The sequence below is a fragment of the Bos taurus genome, chromosome 11 (assembly GCF_002263795.3).
Source record: "Bos taurus isolate L1 Dominette 01449 registration number 42190680 breed Hereford chromosome 11, ARS-UCD2.0, whole genome shotgun sequence".
NCBI classification, from domain to species: domain Eukaryota; kingdom Metazoa; phylum Chordata; class Mammalia; order Artiodactyla; family Bovidae; genus Bos; species Bos taurus.
In genome coordinates, this window is record NC_037338.1 from 45,814,988 (window position 1) to 45,840,038 (window position 25,051).

The following is a 25,051-nucleotide window of genomic DNA, read 5'->3' on the forward strand; positions in this document are numbered from 1 at the left end:
TATCTCTGCTCTCTCCCCAGACCAGCTTATATTAGGTGTGATAGGTGCTTGTTTAATGAGAAAAAGAAATGTACATTCCATGAAAAGACAGCTCTTTATAAATCTCAGTTCCCTGGGTTTATGCACCTGTTCCTCCCCACCAACAAATGCTTCAGCCTGATTTGAGAAGCAGATAAATCACCAAACTATTGGGTTGGCCCAAAGGTTCATTCGAGTTTTTCCGTAAGATCTTGTGAAAAAACCCAAACGAACTTTTGGGTCAACCCAAAAGTTAGAAACATTAGAAAATTTTAGAAAAGCACTGGCCTGTTGTAAACAAGACTCTTCAACCTTAACTCATTGCTTTGCAGCCTGAGTGAGGTGAATTCCTTTGGCCCTAACATTTCCTCCAATATCTAGTCTTGCCTGTGCTCCTTTTGTATGAACACTGTTACAATTTTATCCCAGAGAAACTTTTCATCAGTTTCAGAGGGATCAGGTGCCAGGTCCCTTCACAAAGGCTCTGTAGGGGTGGAGGACAGTGTGTTGCCCATGAAGAATGCCAATGGGTGTCCATCCCGTGACCTCAAACTGTAAGAGATCTTCATTTGCAAGTGCAGAATTTTCAATAAACAATCTTGACAAAGGTTCACGTACTCTTTTGGGGACACTTTCACTCTGTGAAGCAGCCTGTTCCAATTTTGGAATTCTGAGCTAACCTCAGCTTCACTGAGCATCCAGGCATGGGTTCTGGTTGTGCCCTCGGGCTCTCCAAGAACAAGACTCCTTCTCCATACAGCCTTCAGTTGTTTGTAAATGAGTGACCAGGTCACTCTGGGTGTGACATCCCAAGCAGGGGTCCCCTGGATGACCTTGTCATCCTCTCTCATGTGTCATATTCTCAGAGACTTAGCTTTAAAAATATGAGAAGAGTCAACACCTATTCTGAAACTATTCCCAAAACATGCTGAAGAAGGAACACTTCCAAACTCATTCTATGAGGCCATCATCACCCTGGTATCAAAACCAGACAAAGGTAACACACAAAAAAAGAAAATTATAGGCCAGCATCACTGATGAGCATAGATATAAAAATATTCAAAAAAAATACTAGCAACTCAAATCCAACAATACGTTAAAAGGATCATACACCATGATCAAGTAGGATTTATCACAGGAATGCAAGAATTTTTCAATATCCACAAATTAGTGTGAAACACCATATCAACAAATTGAATAAAAACCATATGATCATCTCGATACTTTTGATAAAAAACAGTCAACATCTGTTTATGATATCAGCTCTCTAGATAGCAGGTATGGAGGGAACCTACCTCAACGTGATACAGGCCATGTGTAACAAACACTCAGTTAAAATCATACTCTAAACAATGAAAAGCTAAAAGCATTTTCTCTAAGATCAAGAACAAGACAAGGATGTCCACTCTCACCACATCTATTTAACATAGTTTAGAAAGTGCTATCTACAGAAATCAAAGAAAAAGAAATAAAACTAATCCAAATTGGAAAAGAAGTAAAACTGCCACTGTTTGCAAATGACATGATACTATACACAGAAAATCCTACAGATGCCAACTAGAGCTCAGGAATGAATTCAATAAATTTGCAGAATACAAAGTTAATACACAGAAATCTGGTGCATTTCTATACACTAATGACAAAAGATCAGAAAGAGAAATCAAAGAGATAATCCCATTTGTCATTCCATCAAAAAGAATAAACTACCTAGGAATAAACTTACCTAAGGAGGCAAAAGATCTGTACTCTGAAACCTGTAAGATGCTGATGAAAGAACTCAGAGAAGACACAGATGGGAAGACATACTGTGTTTCTGGATGGGAAGAATCGGTACTGTCAATACTGTCAGAATGACAATACTACCCAAGACAATGCACAGATTCAATACAATCTCTACCAAATAAACAATGGCTTTTTTTTTTTTTTACAGAACTAGAACAAAATTATTTTAATTTGTGTGGAAACACAAAAGACTTTGACTAGCCAAAGCAATCTTGAGAGAGAAAAACAGCGCTGGAGGAATCAGGCTCTCTGATTTCAGACTATACTCTGTATGTATGCTAGTTACACAGTTGTGTTCGACTCTTTGCGACCCCGTGGACTGTAACCCACTAGGCTCCTCTGTCCATGGAATTCTCCAGGCAAGGATACTGGAGTGGGTAGCCATCCCCTTCAGGGATCAGACTATACTACATAGCTACAATGTAATCAAAACAGTATGGTACTGTCACAGAACCAGAAATATAGATCAATGGAACAGGACAGAAAACCCAGAAATAAACTCACACAATCTACGATTGACAAAGGAGGCAAGAATATACAACGGAGAAAAAGTCTCTTCAATAAGTGGCACTGGGAAAACTGGACATGCAAAAGAACGAAATTAGAACACTTCCTGACACCATACACAAAAATAAACTCAGAATGGATTAAAGACCTAAATGTAAGACTGGGTAGTTTAGAGAAGACAAAAATCAATATCTTTTTGGATCCATTTCCTAGAGAAATGAAAATAAAAATGAAAAACAAATGGGACCTGATTAAACATAAAAGCTTTTGCACAGCAAAGGAAACTGTAAACAAATGAAAAGACAACTACAGAATGTGAGAAAATATTTGCAAAATCATCATTTGCAAATGATGCAACCAACAAGGGATTAATTTCCAAAATATATAAACAGCTCAATTGCAGAAAAAAATAAACAACCCAATCAAAAAGTGGACAGATGATCTAAAGAGACTTTTATCCAAAGAAGACAAATGAATGGCCAATAGACACATGAAAATAAGCTCAAGATTGCTAATAATTAGAGAAATACAAGTCAAAACTACCATGAGGTATCACCTTACTCCAGTCAGAATGGCCACCATTAAAAAATCTATGAACAACAAATGCTGGAGAGAGCATGGAGATAAGGGAACCCTCCTGCACTATTGATGGGAATGTAAATTAGTGCAGCCTCTATGAAAAACAGTACAGAGTTCCTTAAGAAACTAAAAGCAGAGTTGCCACATGATGCAGCAATCTCACTCCTGGGCCTATATCAGAGAAAACTCTAATTTGAAAAGACATAAGAACCTCAGTGTTCTTCCATTTACAACAGCCAGGACATGGAAGCAATCTATATGTCCGTATACAGACAAATGGATAAAGAAGATATGGTACATATATAGAAGTGAAATATTACTCAGCCATAAAAAGGAATGAAATATGCCATTTGCCGCAACATTGATGGACCCAGAGATGCTCCTACTAAGTGAAGTAAGTCAGATAAAAACAAATACCATATCACTTACATGTGGAATCTAAAATATGACAAAAAATGAACTTATTTACAAAACAGACTCACAGACATAGAGAACAAACTATGATTACCAAAGGGGAAGGGGGTAGAGGGATAAATTAGGAGTTGGAGATTGACACTCACATATTATTATACATAATATTGATGAGGCTTCCCAGGTGCTGCTCATGGTAAAGAACCTGCCTGCCGATGCAGGAGATGCCTGAGACAAGCGTTCCATCTCTAGGTCAGGGAAAGTACTGCATTATTTGCTTTTGTGTGTATATGCTCAGTTGCTAAGTTGTGTCTGATTCTTTGTGACCCCATGGACTGTAGCCTGCCAGGCTCCTCTGTCAACAGGATTTCCCAGCAAGAATACTGGAGTGGGTTGCCATTTCCTCCTCCAGGGAATATTCCTGACCCAGGGATTGAACCTGCGTCTCCTACATTGCAGGCGGTTTCTTTACCCCTGAGCCACCAGGGGAGCCCATTATTTGTTTTTACTAACCCTCAACTCAAATTTAGCTTTTTGTTCATTATAATGGTAGACAACAAACTGCAATAGTATTGGTTCCTACCTGGGAGTTTGTCACCTAGTATACCTGTGGGAATACCAGAACACCTGACCTGCCTCTTGAGAAATCTGTATGCAGGTCAGGAAGCAACAGTTAGAACTGGACATGGAACAACAGACTGGTTCCAAATAAGAAAAGGGGTACGTCAAGGCTGTATATTGTCACCCTGCTTATTTAACTTATATGCAGAGTACATCATGAGGAACGCTGGGCTGGAAGAAACACAAGCTGGAATCAAGATTGCCGGGAGAAATATCAATAACCTCAGATATGCAGATGACACCACCCTTATGGCAGAAAGTGAAGAGGAACTAAAAAGCCTCTTGATGAAAGTGAAAGTGGAGAGTGAAAAGTTGGCTTAAAGCTCAACATTCAGAAAACAAAGATCATGGCATCCGGTCCCATCACTTCATGGGAAACAGATGGGGAAACAGTGGAAACAGTGTCAGACTTTATTTTTCTGGGCTCCAAAATCACTGCAGATGGTGACTGCAGCCATGAAATTAAAAGACGCTTACTCCTTGGAAGGAAAGTTATGACCAAAACCTAGATAGCATATTCAAAAGCAGAGACATTACTTTGCCAACAAAGGTCCATCTAGTCGAGGCTATGGTTTTTCCAGTGGTCATGTATGGATGTGAGAGTTGGACTGTGAAGAAGGCTGAGCGCCGAAGAATTGATGCTTTTGAAGTGTGGTGTTGAAAAAGACTCTTGAGAGACCCATGGACTGCAAGGAGATCCAACCAGTCCATTCTGAAGGAGATCAGCCCTGGGATTTCTTTGGAGGGAATGACACTAAAGCTGAAACTCCAGTCCTTTGGCCACCTCATGCGAAGAGTTGACTCATTGGAAAAGACTCTGATGCTGGGAGGGATTGGGGGCAGGAGGAGAAGGGAACGACAGAGGATGAGATGGTTGGATGGCATCACTGACTTGATGGACATGAGTCTGAGTGAACTCCGGGAGTTCGTGATGGACAGGGAGGCCTGGCGTACTGCGATTCATGGGGTCGCAAAGAGTCGGACACAACTGAGCGACTGAACTGAACTGAACTGAATACCTGTCACCTGGGTTTGATCCCTGGGTTGGGAAGATTCGCTGGAGGAGGGCATGGCAACCCACTCCAGTATTCTTGCCTGGAGAATCCCCATGGACAGAGGAGCCTGGCAGGCTACAGTCCATGGGGTCACAAAGAGTTGGACACAACTAAGCGACTAAGCACATACCTGTCAGCAGACCTTGTTATTTGTATCATTCAGAAGCACATTTGTTACTATATCACTAATTCATGTTTTAAAGTGTTAATCACTCTTTCAATATAACTGTTTTCATCTGTAATCTTGTACATTTTAGTTTAGGCATTAAAAAGCATTAATTTTAGAAGAGATTTCCCAGACACATAAAAATGGTGAAGACCATAGGATTTTAAGTAAATGGTCAGGGGACATCCCTAGTGGTCCAGTGGTTGAGAATCTGCCTGCCAGTGCATAGGACACGGGTTCAATCCCTGGTACTGAAAGATCCCACATGGCTTGGAGCAGCTTGGCTAGTACACCACAACTACTAAGACAGAACTCTGGAGCCCACACATTGCAATTACTGAAGCCCATACACCTGGAGCCCATGCTCCACAGGAAGAGAAGCCACCACGATAAGAAGCCCATGCACCACCACTAGAGAGTACCCCCACTTGCTGAAACTAGAGAAAACCCATGCAGCAATGAAGACCCAGTGCAACCAAAAATAAATAAATATTATTTATTAAGACCTCACCTTCCAATGCAGGGGTGCTTGTTTGATCCCTAGTTAGGGAGCTAAGATCCCACATGCCTGAAAAACATAAAACAGAAGCAACATTGTAACAAATTCAATAAGGACTTTAAAAGTAGTCAACATCAAAAAAAAATTTTTTTAAATAAATAGATAATCAACTGGAAGTCTCTAGTGGTAGGGCAGATTAGATAATCTGGGCTATCAATGCTTCAACGGGAGCAAATAAATGCCACATATGATTTTTAAAAAATCTTTTTAGAGATTGAATCCATCATACTGAAACGTGCAATGAGGATGCTCTGGGAGGCGGTGGATGCATGGGTGGGGAGAGGGCATCAGGAGAACAGGAACCACAAGGGGAGGGTCTGCAGATACACACGTGGAGTTAATCTACACTGAGGGGTCCCAGTTAGCAGATGCCCACATTCTAGCCCTGGCACCTGCACTCTGGGCCTCAAGCAACAAGAAATCCAAGTGCTGACTGGAAAAGGCCAACTTAATTCAGGCTTCAGTTATTCATGAACAAAAAAGTTCCAAAAATAATGAGCACATTATGGGTAGAAATCACAGGACATCCAACCAAGTCCAGGAAGCACAGAGAATTCTAGGCAGGATAAACCCAAGGAGGAAAACACCAAGATACATAGTAATCAAACCAACAAAGATTAAAGTCAGAGATAAAATATTAAAAGCAGCAAGGAAAAACAACAAATAACATAAAGGGAACTCCCATCAGGCTATCTATCAGCTGATTTCTCAACAGAAACTCTACAAGCCAGAAGGGAATGGCATGATATATTTAAAGTGATGAAAGGAAAGAACCTACAACCAAGAATACTCTACCCAGCAAGACTCTCCTTCAGATTTGATGGAGAAATCAGAAGCCTTTCAGGCAAGCAAAAGTTAAGTGAATTCAGCACCACCACCAAACCAGCTTTACAACAAATGCTAAAGGAACTTCTCTAGGCAGGAAACAAGAGAGGGAAAAGACTTACCTACAGAAAATAAACCCAAAACGATTAAGAAAATGATAATAAGATTATACATATTGATAATTATTTTAAATGTAAATGGATTAAATGAACCAACCATGAGACATAGACTGGCTGTGGATGGAAGCATGTGTGCACTTCTAGTTACCACATCACTCTGCTTGACCCCCCAAATTGTACGTAATTATTTTATATTGTTAGGTTAATCATGTTCCCATTATGGCTTGCAATTGTAATTATCTTTTATTTTTGGTCTGCCTATTGATTATGAAAACTGAGAAACATCTTTCACTATTGTGATTATGTAACCATTACTCACTTAATACCATTGTATCATGATTGGTCAACAGAAAAATTACAGAATTCTATATCATCAAAACTACCATTTAATAGAAAAAACTGTAATCACTTTTTAAAACCCAGATGTTATCAGAATTATCTTGGAATTTTTTGAGAAATACAAATGTCTAGGTATTACTTTTATTTCACCAGAGCTCCAGATATGTTTCTAATGAGCAGCCACATTTACAAACAACTGGATTATATGAGGATCTTTTACTTTTATCTAGTTTGTTTCACTTTTTCTATTTCATATACAGTGCTGCCATTTTGTTTAGTTTGTTTTACAATTTCTCCATCTCTTTTTTTGATGTTCTTTCTTAAGCCTTTGTCAAGTATAGTACAAAAGCTCTTGTATACATATATAAAAATAATATGTATTTTAGAAAAACTTATGAATTTTTGCCTAAAACATTTATGATATTTTGTTTCCACTTGTTTGACTTAGTATGAATAGAATGCTCGATTTCTAATTTAAAAAAATAGACATGCAACTAGCAAACAAATGTTTACTATAGCACAGGGAACTGCAGTCTGTAAGTGTAATAATATATAATGGAAAATAATTTCAAAAATAATATATGTGTATATGTACAACTGAATCACAAAATAAAGAATTCTACTTTTTGAAATTTAGTAATGTTTACCCTTTTGCCAGTTTTACTAAATGCCCTATGGATATCTAACAATGTATGAGATATAAAATTTTAAATATATTTGTGTAGAATATAAGATTAATATAAATAGAAATCTATTATATTTAAATTATTAATGACATAATTCAAGATGCTCCTATTCTTATTTTTTCTGCACTTGATAAAATATTCTCAGAGAAATGTTAAGATGTCACTATGATATACTTCTTTCTTTTCCCTTATATTTCTTCTGATTTTTGCTTTATGTATCTTTTTTATTGTTGTTGTTAGTTGTTTATGTGTGAATTGTACCTTTTATCATTAAAAATACCCATCTTTGTTTCATTTAAAAATGAATAAATTTAATTTAAAAAAAAGAAATCACATGACACCAAGAAGGTGAGACACTATGAATAAGAAGCAGTGGGGGCAGCCAGAATTGACCTGCAAAGACTTCAGAGGCTGGAATCTGCCTGCAATGAAGGAGACCAGGGTTCAATCCCTTGGTAGGAAAGAACCCCTGGAGAATGGAATGGCAACCCACTCCAGTATTCTTGCCAGGAAATCCCATGGACAGAGCAGCCTGGCAGGCTATAGGGGTTGCAAAGAGTCAGACACGACTAAGTGACTAAAACTTTCACTTCTTTCAAGCATATTTTTAAAAGGGAGCATAGTGAAATTTATAACCTGAATAAAGTTCAAGAAATAATGGAATGGGGGAGAAGTAACATTCAAAGGAATAGAATTTTTCCAAATTTGTTGAAAAACAGCAACCCTGAGATGAAGCCCAATAACCCCAAGCAATACAAAAACGCAGATATAGAAGTAAGTAAAAGAGGTGCATCTGTTATATAAGGCAGTGGGGAGGACAAGTGTAGTATAAAAGCTCTTGTATACATATATTAAAAATATGTATAATATATATATTTCAGAACACATACGAATTTTTGCCTAACTAAAATGACAGGTTATGGTGAAACCCTTCACGTAGGATAGTGTCTCCAAAATGCTGATTAACTCAACCAAAACCCTAAACCAAGCAACACAAGGGAACGTGTGGACTTTGGGAATTGCCCGTCGAAGGACCTGCACTAAAGGGATTTGAGGATGGTATTAAAGTCAAATGAAGAGGAGCTCAGATGCAGGGTCTGAGTCTCAAGGAGAGATAGTAAGCCAGGCTGGATATGATATGTGACATCTAATCAAGCTAGTGACTGTAAATGAGGCAAAGGTAACTAACATGGGGACATAAAGCAGACAAGATTTTTATTTATTTATTTAGGCCATGCTAGGTTTTTGTTGCTGCACATGGGCTTTTCTCTAGTTGAGGCAAGCGGGGGCTACTCTTCATCGCAGTACTCAGGCTTCTCATTGCGGTGGCTTCTCTTGTTGTGGCGCACAGGCTCTAGGGCACACAGCCTTCAGTAGCTGCAGCACGTGAACTCATTATCTGTGGTGCCGGGCTTAGCTGCCCCATGGCATGGGGGATCTTCCTGGACAAGGGATTGAATCCATATCCTCTGCTTTGGAAGGCAGATTCTTAACTACTGAGCCACCAGGGAAGTGCCCAGTAGACTAGATTTTAAATGCTGAGTTATTGTAGCTTATAAATTGGGAGAGAAGATCGCAAAATGAAGTATTTGGGGGTCCTTGTATTTTTCCAGGAGATGACTATGGCTATTGACTGCCTATAGCTTGTTAAATATGGATTAAATGGGCAAACACTAATAGAACAGATCCAATATAACCTTCAAAGGAAGTGAAAGGAAAAGAAAGATGTAAAGGAAAACAAAAGAGTCCAAATGATGGCAAGACAGGAGGAAAAGGGAGGAGAGGACAGGAAAAATGGGACAAGTTCAAAGTGTAATGTTATAGACAAAAATCACTAATCCTAATACATGTCAATGAGCTAAATTCTCCTGTTCAGACCTTAAAAGTTATACTCTATTTTAAAAAAAGCAAAAAAGATTTCAGCGATGTACTCTTTGCAAAAAACACACCTAAAGCACACAGGAAGATAAAAAGTCAAACTATGGAAAAGAGAGAACAGGCAATTAGTTGTCAACAGCAGGCAAATATTAATAGCAAAAGAGAATTCAGGCAAAAAGCATTATTAGAAATAAGGCAATGTGATGCATAAAAATAAGTGACTCCATTCACTGGAAAAATTTATCATATCCCATGTGAATATGTGTATACATGTTAAGTCACTTCATTTGTGTCCAATTCTTTGCGACCCTATGGACTGTAGCCCACCAGGGTCCTCTGCCCATGGGATTCTCCAGGCAAGAATACTGGAATGGGTCACCATGCCCTCCTCCAAGGAATCTTCCAGACCCAGGGATTGAACCTGCGTCTCTTACGTCCCCTGCATTGGAAGACGGGTTCTTTACCACTAGAACCACCTGGGAAGACCATAGCTTTCTATGAAGCCAGATTGACAGAAATTAAACAAAAAAACTAGTCAAATCCATCGTTGGATTTCAACATACCTATCAGAATCAGTAGATCAAATGGACCAAAAAAATTAGTAAGAAAATAGAGTATGTGAACAATGTCACAATTGGGCTTGAGCTAATGGCTTGACTACATTTGATGTCTGGGAAACACACATTCCCTTCAGGCACACGGGAACCCTTGCTGGGCTGGCACACACTCAGATGTAAAGCTGGCCTTGATATACTTCAAAGAATTAGGATCTGACTACATTAAACACACACACACACAATGCAATTAAGTAGGAAAACAAAGCCAATAAGATAATTAGAAAAATTCATTCACTTGGAAATTTAATAACACTTATAATCAACTCATGGGTCAAAGGAGAAATTATAATTGAAATTAGGTGATTTCATCATCTAGCTTTTCACATCAAACTCATGGAATACAGTTCTTGAAGAGGAAACTTAGAATAGTAAGTATTTGCCTTTGGAAAAAAAATAAGCCTCAAAATTGAGCTAAATCAAAGACCCACAGATGCAGAAGAAAGGAAATTGAGTGAACAGAAATTTGTGACATAGAGAAACGTACAAAAGAGCACAGCAACAAGGCAAAAACCGAATGTTTGAAAAGATTCATTAAAAACAAAGGCACAAATGTTTGAAAAGATGTTTTTAAAGGTACAAATGGAATGAAAAACAACCACAGATGCTACAGAGAAATAAAGATTAAAGGATATTAAGAGCAATTCTCAACACACTTCAAAACTTTCATATAATCAATCACTACCTAGAGAGATAGAATTTTGCAAAACAAATTCAAGGAGAGAAACAAAATTAAAATAATGCTTTACCTGTAAAATAAATGCATTCAAATAGTCAAAAATTTTATTAATACCATGAAGAAAACACTCCATCCAAATGGCTTTATCAGAATGCTCCCATTTGGGACAGAGAATTCCATCCTTATATGGAGAAATATCAGAAAATAATTCATTTTAGGAATCCAGCATAAGCCAGACACCCAAACTGACCACAACAGAACCAGAAACAAAACTACAGGCCAATCTTCCTCATGGACATGGATGAAAAAATTCTGAACTAATATTATCCAACCAGATCCAACAATGAAAAAAATCATGATCAAGTTAGTTTTATTCCACTTTACTGATGACTCAGACAATAAAGAATCTGCCTGCAATGTAGGAGACTTGAGTTCAATCCCTGGGTTGGGAAGATACCCTGGAGAAGGGAATAGCAACCCATTTCAGTATTCTTGCCTGAAGAATCCCATAGAGAGAGGAGCCTGGCCAGCTACAGTCCACAGGGTCACAATTCAATTGCTTAATATTAGAATTCTATTAATTTAATTGTTAATTAACAGATTTTAAAGGATGATTTATCAACAGATAATCTAGGATTCAGCACCCATATGACATTTTAAACTCTTCTTAGCATATTTTTAAAAGAATAGTAACTTTCTTGAGAAAAGGCATCTACCAAAAACGCCCAGCAAACATAATTTATGGAGAAGCACAGCAACATTTAAGATTAGGAATGAAACTAAGACATGCTCTCCATCACTGCCCAGCCCCCTCCCCAACACTGCACTGGGGTTTGAGCAGCACCGTAGTGGTTAAGAAACAGAAGCAAAAGTCTGAATGTAACTCTATTACAGAGTCCAATCTCGTACCTACAGGACAGGCCAATAAGTCAAGAGACGACTTGCCAGGGCAAAGAACTGCGACTTTATCCAGAAAGCCAGCAGACGCAGGAGATGGTGGAGTCATGCCCCCAGAACACCATCTTGCCTGAGTTAGAGTCAGGCTCCTTTTATATTAAGGGGGAGGGACTACAGCCAAGCATTTCCGGTTCCACCTCCCCATTCCCCCACCAGCAGCCTCTGGAGGGGGCATGTGAATTTCATCTTCCTGTAGACACTTACAGGTGGGCCTAGTCAGGAGGTTTCCTGGGAGGTAAACAAAGGTGTTTTAGCTTTATGCTTATTATCTGGGAGGCAGGGGTGCCCAAGATGGGCCATTATGTATAATATAGGCTTAAAGGCAACATCCCTTCAGTGACTAACTTGTACAGAACACAAAAGCTCTTTCCTATTACAACTCTTGGGCTTCCCTGATGGTAAATAGCAGAGACATTACTTTGCTAACAAAGGTCCATCTAGTCAAGGCTATAGTTTTTCCAGCAGACATATATGGATGTGAGAGTTGGACTATAAAGAAAGCTGAGTGCCAAAGAATTGATGTTTTTGAACTGTGGTATTGGAGAAGACTCTTGAGCGTCCCCTGGACTGCAAGGAGATCAAACTAGTCAATCCTAAAGGAAATCAGTCCTGAATATTCATTGGAAGGACTGATGCTGAAGCTCCAATAGTTAGGCCACCTGATATGAAGAACTGATTCATTAGAAAAGATCCTAATGCTGGGAAAGATTGAAGGCAAGAGGAAAAGGGTATGACAGAGGATGAGATGGTTGGACAGCATCACCAACTCAATGGACATGAGTTTGAGCAAGCTCTGGGAGTTGGTGATGGATAGGGAAGCCTGGCGTGCTGCAGTCCGTGGGGTCACAAAGAATTGGACATGACTGAGCGACTGAACAGCAAATTACAACTCTTTTATATTAAAATATAAAATAGTACAGCTGATGTGGAAAACAAATGGTGGTTCCTCAAAAAGCAAAACAAATTACTTTATGATCCAATAATTCTACTTCTGGGTATGTGCCCCAAAGTACTGAAAGTGGGGACAGAAAGAGGTATTTACAAACTGTGTTCACAACATTAGTCACACCAGCTGGGAGGTGGAAGGAACCCAGTATCTGTTGGTAGATAAACAAAGAGTGGTCTGCACACAAAATAGAATATTCCTCAGCCTTAAAAAGGGAAGAAACGTGGTATGCTACAAGGGGGATGAAGCTTGAGGACATAATGCTCAGTGAAATATTGAGTCAGTAACAAAAGACGAATACTGTATGATTCCACTTACAGGAGGTCCCTAGAGGAGTCCAATCCATGCAGACAGAAAGAAGGTGGAGCAGGGCTGGGGACTTACGGTTTCATGGACAGAGTACCTTTTTGGGGAAGATGAGACAGCTCTGGAGATGGAGATTGGTGACAGTTGCACAACAATGTGAATGAACTTAATGCACCTGAACTATGCACCAAAAAATGCTCAAAACGGGGATTTTATATTGTGTGTGTTTTACCACCAATTTTTAAAAGTTGTAGGGATTCCAAAGGATTGTCCAGAAACACTGCTCTCCTGAAGCCGGTATCTACAACCAAGCCCAGGAGTTCATTACCTGCAGCCTGTGAATATCAGGGTGTCTCAGAGATTATGTACAAATCACGTAGCAGTTTTGTGAGAAGGCTTCCAGCAGGCTGTCAGAGGGTCTGTGAGTACAAGAGCCATGCTGAGGGCCCATCCCTTCTGCAGGTGTCACCCCCCCCCATCTCCCTCCCCTCCCTTCACCCACCCCCACTTTTCCATTCACTCAGGTTGCTTAAACACGATGCAAAGTATATTCTTAAATCTTGGATTCATTAGACAAGGTTCAATTTCTTAAGGTAAGTGAAGCTCTGAAGTCAACCGAACTTTAGTGGTTTTTATATTACCCATTTTTCCTGCCTAATAATATTAAATAGGTCCAGTTCTGGCTCGGGCCATGGAAGAGCAATCAAACTTGCAAAACCACATCAATGATTAGATCCTCCAAACTGTGTTCTGTGATCTTAAATGATTTCCAATAAATTTTCTTGCTGGGCTTTGCTTGTTTGTTTGCATTTAGTGTGGACTGAATTCTAACACACTGAAGACCCCTGCTCTGTCCCATGGCTTGGGATGGTAGGGACTCTTGGAGGGGGTCACACTTGGTGCCTCTGAGAGGTTGAGAAACATCCAGGGAAGGAAAACCCTCGCCAGCTTAAGTTTCATTCAAACTTTCAAACTCAGACTTTTAAACAAAATGCTTTTATTTATAGTTTTAAATGGAATGCAGTGTTAGGAACTTGCATGGACTCTCGAAAGGCCTTTATATTCTCTGTGTTAATGCTTCCTTTCTGGCCATAGAAAGCGAGTAGGGAAGATGGGCCAAGACTAGACATGGCAGACACAGCCCAAGAGCTGTGCGGAGCCCATGGCCTGAACCTGCCCGAAGGGGTGGTCAGTAGTCGTCGTAGTTCACGCTGGCTCCGTGCCGGAAGCTGTGGGCACTCCGGGGGCCAATGGCCGAGTCCTCATCGTAGTGGCGCTGGTAGTAATCGTAGTAGTCGTGCCCATTCCGATTTCTATTCAGCCAATAGCTGATGTCATCCTCAAATTTCTGGAGAAGAGGGTGAGAAAGGATGGGATTAAGGACACCACTTCCCAGAGCACATTTTACTGGTGGTGTTTCTCTGGTGTTTTTCTTTAACAATGAATGACCCCTAATAGAAACTCCTGCAACAAGGTCCTACTGTACAGTACAAGGAGGAACTATATTCAATATCCTGTGGTAACTATAAGGGAAAAGAACCCGAAAAATAACATATATATATGTGCGTGTGTATCTGAAACTAACATTAACAACAATCAACTGTTGTTCAGTCACTAAGTCATGTCCAACTCCTTGTGACCCCGTGAACTGCAGCACACCAGGCTTTTCCTGACCTTCACTATCTCCTAGAGCTTGTTCAAAGTCATGTCCATTGAGTCAGTGATACTGTCTAACCATCTCATCCTCTGTTTCCCCCTTCTCCTGCTCTCAATCTTTCCCAGCATCAGGGTCTTTTCTAGTGAGTCATCAGGTGGTCAAAGTACTGGAGCTTCAGCTTCAGCATCAGTCCTTCCAGTGAATATTCTAGGTTAATTTCCTTTAGGATTGACTGGTTTGATCCCCTTGCAGTTCAAGGGACTTTCAAGCGTACTTCAATAAGAGAGTACTTTTCAACTGTACTTCAATAAAAAATAATAAATAGTACTTAAAAAAATAATTACTCCTGCCTACAGCATCCCTGGGCCAGAGGTCAGTTCTAACCAGCAGGAGAGCACTGCTGAAAGCCTAGTCCCCAAAGGCATATACACCCCTTCCCCTGAACCCCTACCTGCGAGTTCTGAATATACCCCAGACTTCAGCATTCTTCTCTTTTTTGGTAAAGAAAGTGGACATCTGCCCAATGCAGTAACAACTGGGCCTGCCCCCAGCACTAGGGGTCTAGTGTGGCAGATGCTGACCCCCAGTCCTGCCTGGGCTGCTGCACAGGCTATGGGCTTAGTAAATGGTGGTGAACAGAATCATACTGCAGCCTCAGGGCGTGTCTGGTGGTGACTCTCTCACAACTGTAGTGATGCTCAAACAGATCTGGTGCACCAACTCAGGCCACAAACACTACGTGGGCACAATTCCACCTTCTTCATCTGCTTGGCCTGGGGCTGCGACCTCCACCACCCTTACCACCCCCACCAGTCTCTGCTTTCAAAAGAAGATGGCTTGCTTGACTCACAACACTGCAGTTTGTCACATAGGGTAGTAGCCTCATTCTTTGGTTTTCCTAATTTTATAATCTTGTTTAAGGTTTTGCCTTAAAATAACTTTTTTTCAAAAAACTTAAAAAATATTTTATAAATACAGAAATAATGCAGACTCACATTTTACAAAAGCACGGTGGGAGGGAGACAAAGAGAAAGGGGCTATTTCCACTCCCAATCCCTACTGGTGTCTGGGTGCATGTCCTTCTAGTCCCATCTGTGCATGTTAGAACCTTACTGCATCCTCACATTTACTCACACTCAGATAAAACCATACAGATATGGTCAGAGGGTTCCTGGGAAAATCAGACTCTCCCTGAATCTAAGTCCCAGCCTCTCCGGGCAGGGAAGTCTCTGGAATTCTGCTACGAAACCCTGATGGGAGGGATCCCATTGGGCACAGCGGGGTGGAAAATTCCAGCCAACACCGTACACCTGACGGTCACGTAGTCCAGTGCCTGGCAGCTCTGGCTTTGACTTCAGGGCAAATAACAGAACTTCATTCTCTGCCCGTTTCCCTGCATGCTCTCCCACCATCTGGTGGGAATCCCAGCCTCTCCCCCGCCCCCACCCAACCCTCATCCCCCCAGGGAGAGCCAGGCCTCTGCCCCCCAACCCTGCCCTGTAGAAAGCCAGCCTCCTTTCCCCCCCTCCACCCTCAACCCTCATGGGAATCCAGGCCTCTGCCCCCCAACCCCCATTCCCTCAGGAAGACCCAGGCTTCTGCCCCTCACCTCCACTCTGCCCTGTAGGAAGCCAGCCCTCTGTCCCACCTATCCCCATGGGATCCAGGCCTCTGCCCCCCAACCCTCATCCCCACCAGGGGAAGCCAGGCGTCTGCACCAGCCCCCACTCTCCCAGGCCCACCCCTCCTGCCGAGGGAGCCGGGACACCCACCGCCTCATCGAAGCCCAGGTACAGGAAGTGCTGGTACCATTGCTGCACCTCTGGCCTCGAGCGGTCCCACAGCTGCCGCTTGGGCCTCCTAAGGCTGCTCAGGAACTCCTTGGCTCTGCTCTCCTGGACAGCCACCGGTGTCATAGTGGGAGCAGGGGCTGAAACAAGGGGTACCCCCACCACCAAGTACAAAGATGATTTCTTTCCTCACTGGGGTGAATTGCTCTTCCACATCCCCTCCCACCCTGCCTGGCAGGAGATGCTCTGTCTGGCATATCCTTCCTGCAGGACATGGGTACAGTGGGGGCTCCCTCACTAGGTCCCACCCTGGGCTCTGGGGTAGCCAGCCCTGCCCTCTGGGCACTGCCATATCACAGGCCTGGGGTTGGGGCAGGAACCGAATTCAGCTCCTCCTCTGCAGCCCCTGGCCACACCCAGACCCAGGTCCAGCCCTGGACAGGGGCTGGTGCTTCCTTGTGGGCTCTGCTGTCAGGAAACCACGGTGTATCCAGTGCTGCCTGGTGGGTGTTCACTATCCAAGTAAACAAGAGCCCTCTGGGGCTGCTTAGGAGTCCAGGGGAGAGAGAGGTGGAACAAGGGGCCCTGGGCCGGCCAGCCAGGCAAGTCCAGCAGGGGCTGTGGGGACAAGCGGTGCCACCTGGGGTCCCACTGTGTGACCACTGATGATTGGACTGCCTCTTAATGGGGTGACCCTACCTTTCCCACGGCTTCCCTGAATGCCTTCTCTCATGGCTCAGTGCTGAAAGGGCCCCACTCCTGCAGATACACTCAGGGAAGCTCTGGGTCCTGGGCTGGCCCTGCTGACTGCCTCTGAGCCCCTGTTCCCTCATCTGTGACGCTGGATGGATGGTCTTTGCCTTGAGGTTGGCATGGAGGTTGCACAGGAAAAGGAAGTCAAGTGCCCTTGTGTCCTTGCTCACATGGGTAAATACCAGGACGTTTGTATTCTCTCCACCTGCTCATCTGGACATTTCCCTCTGGGCCTGTCACACTGTTTCACACACAGTAGGTGCTCAGTATATGTTTCTTGTCTTGAGCTGGATAAACGCTGAAGGTATACACAGAGGAGTCCTGATTTTCTCGGTCACTTTCTCTCTGGTATCCCTTGCACAGGTGGCCCTGCCAGAACTCCCATCAGCCCTGGTATCCCTGGGAGATGGCTGCTCAGCCCAGGGAAGGGGCCGTCTGAGGGGCCTGGGAGGTCAGGGGTGGACGAAGGCCTCAGAAGCGGCTGGAAGAGCTGGGGAGATGCTGGGAGTACCTCTTCATACCGAGAGGAGCCACATGTGCTCAGCAGGTGTGTGTCAGGTGGAGGGGTCACTGCAGACCCCCTGGGAAGTAGCTGCATAAGCACCGGGGCCCCACAGCGGGGAACAGACTTCAAATTCAACCTCCTGGAGCCCCATTAACTCAGGGAAAAGAATAAGTGGCTAAAAGTTCACCTCAGAAATTTAGTCTTCACTCTAAGGGACAGATAACTTCCTGTTTTCCAGGTGAAGACACATGTTCCGAGGGAGAATGGTGTTGACAGGACCACAGGGTGACGGAACCCACTGCAGGGGCCAGGACTCACCTGCATGGTTCCCAGACGGTTCATGTGCTACCACCACTCCCTGAGGCATGTTCTTCACAACAGGTGTCAGCAACACAAGTCTTTCTGGTTAACCCTTTCCCAAGGGCCACCTGGATACAGAGGACGCCCACAAGCCCACTCTACGCTGCCCCAGGACTAAGGCAGTGTGTGCTCCAGACTCAGGCATGTACTCTAAAGGGCACCAGGGTTCTAAAACAGCCTTCCCTGAACACTGCCGCTCTGTTCCTTTTATTTCTGAATCTACACTGACAGTTTTCAGAGAAGCATTAACTGGCAATAATATTTATCTGATGAAATACCGCACCACATCCCCACAGAACCACCCCTTCTATCTGTTAACCTTTTAAGGAGTAAACACTTTTCATTTTCCAAACACAAGCCTCCAGTGAACACATCAACATCCCCATTTCCCTGCAACCCGCTGAAGAATGCCCCCTTATCCATGTAGGCTGTATTTACCTTCTCGTTTCCGAAGCAGCAACTTGAGTTTGTTTCCACTTATGCCACCTAAAGGAATGAAGACAGAAATCATTTCAGGATTGTACTGAACCCTTAAATTTCTCACATGCAAAAATCCACATTGGAAAAAACTCACTTCATGCCTCTATCCTGCTTTGGCAACTTGGTATCCAATGCTTGCTGCATTTCCTGTTATGTAGAAAAGGCCATTCAGGCTGCCCGTTGCTCAAACTGGTGACAAGGATTATGGCTGAGGTTTGAGCCACTGGAGACCATCTGAACTGTTCTCCAGGAAAAGTAACATTGTCCTTTGAGCCCTTCTATCATAGTATTCAGGCAGTCACCAGGAGTTAGGCGGAGAAGAGATACATGTGTATTGCATGAATGGCTGAGTCCCTCTGTTGTTCACCTGAAACTATCACAACATTGTTAACTGGCTATGTATACATGCGTGCTCAGTTGTTCAGTCATGTCCGACTCTTTGTGACCCCATGGACTGTAGCCTACCAGGCTCCTCTGTCCATGCGATTCTCTAGGCAAGAATACTGGAGTGAGGAGTTGCCATTTCTTCCTCCAGGAGATCTTCTTCACCCAGGGATTGAACCCTGGATCAAATCCTGCATTGGCAGGCTGAAACTTTATCATTGAGCCACCTGGGAAGCCCATATTCTAGTATAAAACTTTAAAAAAATTAAATAATATTCAGGCAGCTATCTGTCATATGTACCTGCCTGCAGACTTTACTAAATAGTGTCCCCCCAAATTCATAGCACCCAGAACCTCAGCGTGGGAACCTATTTGAAAATAAGGTCTTTGCAGATGCAATGAGTTAAGGGTCCGGAGGTAACATGATGCTGGGTTTAGGCTGGGCTCTAAATCCAACGACTGATGTCCTTACAAGAAGAGGTGACACCACACAGATGGCAGTCGTGAGAAGACGAAGGCAGAAGTGGGTTTTCTCTACCACAAGCCAAGGAACGTGCCTCAGTGCTCTCAAAGTTCAGCCCTGTATCGTTACTTGCCCTGACTGTCTTACAATCAGGCATCATTTGTACCATTTACTGTGGTTTGTATTCAGATCTAGAAGTGTTTATAACCTGCCCAATCGTTTAATAGGAAATGATGAGTTTGATCTCATGAAACGTACCCTCTGGCCCGTGAGCTGGTTCGAAGACTGTGGAAGCCTCTGGTCTCTGAGTGCTACTTACAGGAATGAGGCTTGTCCTGTGGAGGGGGAACCAGAGGCTCTGGGAGAGAGCACAGCCTTGTAAAGACTGAGCAGAGCATCCTTAGGTGTATGAGCCACAGTCTGGCCCAAGGATGGAGATGCTGAGATGGTGGTATCCATCCTTCAGCAGGTCCTGCCCTCCCCAACTGTGGACCAATTTGCAACTGCAAAGGTGTGGTCTTCTGGGAATAGGAGCCAGAGCTCCAGCCAAACTTTCAGAAGTGTGTGGGGCCCAAAGAAGACTAAGAAACTCTGCTTAAAAAATTTATTATGTCGTTGGGGAGGAAAAAAACACATTTGTAGCCAAAAGTCACAAATTGGCTGCTCACCGCTAAACGTGACCTGCAAGTGTGTTTTCTTAGGTGCCCCATGTTTATGGATTTAGTATTTGAATGTTTCCAGACCCAGGTCACTTGGCAGACCCCGGGGTCTGTAAACAGCACTTTACCTCTCAAGCCCCCCACAGGTGTTTGAATTTGGGTGCCTCCCACCTGCCTTTAGAATAGGGAGCCAGGTCTGGGGGGAACTCTAGGGATCCCACTGCAAGAGGAGAACACAGTGGGGCCACCCTCATGTCTTCAGAGGAGGGCTGGTGTCTCTGGGCGGTGGGCTAAGTGGGCAGTGGTCTGAATTCAGAATTATCATCTACACTTCCAGTCAGTCTACAGAGATGCAGTTGTTTAAAAAGCAGGTACAATTTTAGGCTGTGTAAATAAAAGGAGAGCGTCTTGCAGAAAGGAAATACTTGTCCTGCCTGTGTTTCAGCTTGTCTCTGATCAGCCCACCTCTTTTACTATTTGGTTCAGGTACTAACATGTGACCTTCAGATGGTCACAGAAAAACAGGAGTTCTGGCAAAAGGAAAAAGGTTTAGAAAGAGGAAAAAGTCCAGGAGGAACAAACGGCCTGTGTGTGTGTATGATAACAAATTAAAGTAATTTAGATGTTTAACTGGGGCTTCCCTCGTGGCTCAGACGGTAAAGAATCTGCCTGCCAATGCAGGAGACCCAGGTTCGATCCTTGGGTTGGGAAGATCCCCTGGAGGAGGGCATGGCAACCCACCCCAGTATTCTTGCCTGGAGAATCCCATGGACAGAGGAGCCTGGTGGGCTACAAGGCTGTAGCCCTGTAGAAAGTTGGACATGACTGAGTGACTAACACACACACACACACACACAAACACATAGATGTTAAACTAGAGGAAAGAAACTTCTGGGAGCAGAGCGATAGATGGCTCTAAGATGCCACTGTGCCATAAATCTATGGGTGGGCAGCAGGCTGCCAGCACCAGACAGCCACCCACGGCTGGAGCAAATCAACAGAGAAGCTTCCCATCCAGAGTCACTAGAGGTATCAGGGCATCAGTTGTGAGTCAGCACTGGGGAGGCTGCTGCACAGGAGGTTCAGTTACAAGGGGTGGGACCACTTTCAGTCTGTGCTTCCCTCCCAACCTCAAGAGCCAGCGAAGGAATCTACATTTGCCAACATGGACAGAGCATGAATCTGAGCATATTTTAGTATCTTAATATATGTGAGTCTCCAATGACTCAGAGTAGCCTGCCAAATTAAGTACCACCTCTCTGTCTGTATTCTGTAAGAGCACTTTAATACTGATGAATTGAAACAGACATTGGAAAAGTGAAAAGTGTTTGTCGCTCAGTCATGCCCAACTCTTTGCATCCCCTTGGACTGGAGCCTGCCAGGCTCCTGTCTATGGAATTCTCCAGGCAAGAATGTTGGAATGGGTTGCCATGCTCTCCTGCAGGGGATCTTCCTGACCCAGTGATTGAACCTGGCTCTTCCGCATTGCAAGCAGATTCTTTACCATCTGAGTGGCATTTGTGCTAAAGCTGCAATTTCTCCTAGCAAATCTGTGTCACTACTAACCCAGAAAGGTGAGCCTCATCAGATTCAGCTACACAATTGAAAAGGGTGAACAAGTCCTAAAATGATAAATATCAGCGATGCCATGGTGCCAATTACTGCCCACTGAACTGTAAATATCAATGCATGAACGTGGACACCACGCTAACTTTATTTGAAGAAAGGAATAAAGAACGAATGAGCTGCTGTGGGGTTTGTCTTGTAGCATCATGGATTTCTACCCCAACATCACTGGTCACCATTTTTAGGCTGTGCTCATACGCACTCCTGAGTTGATCAAGTTTAGCTCCCTGGCATTCGATCTCCCAGCGGGTTTGGAATTTTAAAATGCTCCCTTTGAAGCTCATGATAAACTGATCAAGAAAGGGCAATGGTCCTTTCTCCATTAAATGCTTTTGGGTGTCATAAATCACCTTGGGGACTTTACATAAAGATTTTTATTTGGTGTCATAAGAACTTTCACATTCCAGCTCAGTGACCATAATATTTTAACCAACTCCTATCACTGCAATCTTGGTATAAATGAAATAAAATACAAATCCTGAAAAGAATGGGTTTCTAGCTGATGTCCACTTGCTGTATTCAGTTATGGTTCTTAAAATGGGAGGAACAAGCAGGAGGTGATAAATCAGGTGATGGGGAGTGATTGACTGGCCTCCCTTGTGGTCCTAAATTAGAAAAGCAGTCACCCCAGCCCCTCTGTTGTGCTAATGCCCCCCAGGGCTCCCATTGCTCCTCTGGCCTATGTTTGCTCTTCCCAACTTGTGCTGACCACACAAAACACAGACGTTCAGCAACCAAGGGGGTCCTGCCTTTCCACCCACCTTGCTTGGCTGCTTTGTGGTGTGAGAAACTTCAGTCTCAGGTTCTTGAGCAGGTCACCCTCCCACCTTCCAGCCCTTGAATCTTCCCAGTAGACCTGGGGTCACCACCCCACCTCTCACACCCGCAAAGGCACCCCTGCCTGCAGGAGGCCACTCCTGAGCCATAAAGGATGGCAAGAGGGAAGTGAGCACTCAGGGTGAAACCTCCCTAAGGTGGGTTCTGTGGGCTCCCAGGGTTCAGAAGTCCACACCCCACCCACTTCATCTGCAGCCTGTGCGTGAATGCGCGCATTTTCTAGGGAAAGAACTGGGATTGCCAACCCATTCAAGAGGGCCTCCAAGAAGTAGAGATGTTAAAGAATTTCCTTTCAGAGCTTTTCCCCAGCGAGGAGGTGAGGCCCTGCTCCTGCTCGCGCAGATTTGCAGGCCTGGAACTTAACTGAGACGAGGCGCCAGAAAGGGAACACCTGGAAGGGACCCTGGGGATGAAGGCCTTTTGACTCCTCTGAGTTCTGGGTGCCACCTGCCTACAGCGCCCACTGCGCCCTGCCTCTAGCGTTCTGTCCAAGGCTCCTCCGCCTCTTTTCCCAAGGTTGCCGCGAACACCTGAAACCCTGCCCTTGACCCTGAACTCTGCCACTTCCCACCGCGCAAGGGCAGAACCCAAGACCGCTTTCAACTCTTGGCCCTTGCCAGGACTCGGGATGTACGCCTTGGTCTCCGCGCCCTCCTCTCGGCGTTAGCGCCGTGAAATTGCCTCCTTACCTGGGCCCACGCACAGCAGCAGCAGCAGCGCCAGTGCGGTCATGACCAGGAAGGCGGGCCGCGCGGAGGAGGTGGCCATGGTTGCAGCGGATGCGCTGGAGAGAGATGAGCGCGCCTTGGCCACTGCGCGGGAAGGATAAGGAAGGCGCTTGTTCTGGAGGACCCGGCGCCGGCGGACTGCGCCCTAAAGAACTGCGCTCAAGGGTACTGGAAGCGCGGGCGGTCCCCGAGTCCGGGCCGGGGCGGGACCCGGCAGGCGGGCGCTGTGCCGACGGGCCGCGGGCCAAGCGTCCGTGCCAAGTCTCCGCGCCCCTCTCTCCGGCCGCGGCTCCTCCAAGGCTGCGGGGCTGCGGGCGCCTGGGCCGCCAAAGACCGCGGGCGAAGGGCAAGAGAGGTCCGGCTGCCTCGGGAGGGGACGCGGCATCCAGCGGGGGAAGGGCTGGGTGCTCTGAGGGTCCCCGCTCAGGCCTCGGGATCTCGCCGCCACCGGCCCTCCCGACCACAGTCCCCTCCCCTGCGCACCGCGCGCCCTGGTCCCTCCAGCCCGCTCCCTCCCTCCCGCTCAGGCCTTCGGAATGTCCTGGCTTTGCGTCGCAGCTCTAAAGATGCCTTTGGCAGCTCTGTGCTTCGTGCTGTTTAAGTCTCCACGCTCTGGGCTCAGAGCTGCATTCCAGGAAAATATCTCGCTCAAGAGACTCCGACAGACGAGCCTTTCAGTAATCAGGAGAGAATGAGCCCCGCAAGTGTTCACACGTCTCCATCGTGTGCCCCATCCACGCACACTAAAGGGGCACCCGGCACCCGCGTGAGGCCACGGGAGCTGGAGCCGGCCTCCCCTGTCCCTGACCTGTGCACACACGAGGACCCCGCGGGCGGCGCGTCTTCTGGGAACTAACCCCTCTAAGCCCATCTACACTGCGGCTACTTCTCCTTTAACACCTTCGCACCCTGAGCCTGTGCTCACCAGGTAAAGAATCCGCCTGCCAGTGTGGAAGAGACGCGGATTCGATCCCTGGGTTGGGAAGATCCCCTGGAGAAGGAAATTGCAACTGGTTCCAGTATTCTTGTCTGGAGAATCCCATGAACAGAGGGGGCCTAGTGGGCTACAGTCCATGGGGTCGAAAAGAGTCCGACAGGACTAAACAACATAATACAGAAAAGTGTGCAGATCAAATATGTAACTTCACAATAGAGATGTTGCTACCTTCCCACTTCTGCAGGAGCTGATGTTCCTCCCAGCTTCTCACCCCAACATGTAGCTTAACAGTTTAGTTTGAGGCAATCCTCTTGTTTTGAGGGGGGAAGATTATTTAAAGTCTTTACTGAATTTGTAACAGTATTGCTCCTGTTATGTTTTGGGTTTTTTGGCATGGATGCATGTGAAATCTTAGCTCCCCAACCAGGGATCGAACCCCGCTGCATTGAAAGGTGAAGTCTTAACCACTGGACTGCCAGGGCAGTCCCTTAGGTAATCCTCTTTTAAAAACACTTCATTGGTATTTTATTTTCCTTTCCTTAAAGAGGAAAAGAACCAACAACAACCTCAAAATAAATACTTTTGGTTACCAGTAGGAAGACACTAATGATTAAAAGGATTAAGAGGATCAGATTCATTACTGTCAATTGAATCCAATTTAATTCAGTTCAATCCTTATCAATATCTGTTTCTCAAGATGTTCAGTGGACATTCCTATAAACAGTCTTCCAGAGTGACATGTCTTTGGCTCCCATGTTCACGTCTGCCTTACACATTATTAGTACCGTTTATCAACATGAGTAACAGCGCACAAAGCCCTGCATC

The 25,051-nt window shown here is 44.6% G+C and overlaps 1 protein-coding gene across 1 annotated transcript; it reads right to left on the bottom strand.

The window, feature by feature from the left end:
• Positions 1–14,027: 14,027 nt before the first annotated feature.
• Positions 14,028–23,429, bottom strand: ECRG4 (ECRG4 augurin precursor). The gene is given in 4 exon segments (NM_001038113.2): positions 14,028–14,395; positions 16,477–16,634; positions 18,551–18,598; positions 23,251–23,429. Coding segments are annotated over 4 exon segments (444 nt in total). The 5' UTR covers positions 23,330–23,429; the 3' UTR covers positions 14,028–14,236.
• Between the last annotated feature and the right edge of the window lie 1,622 nt (positions 23,430–25,051).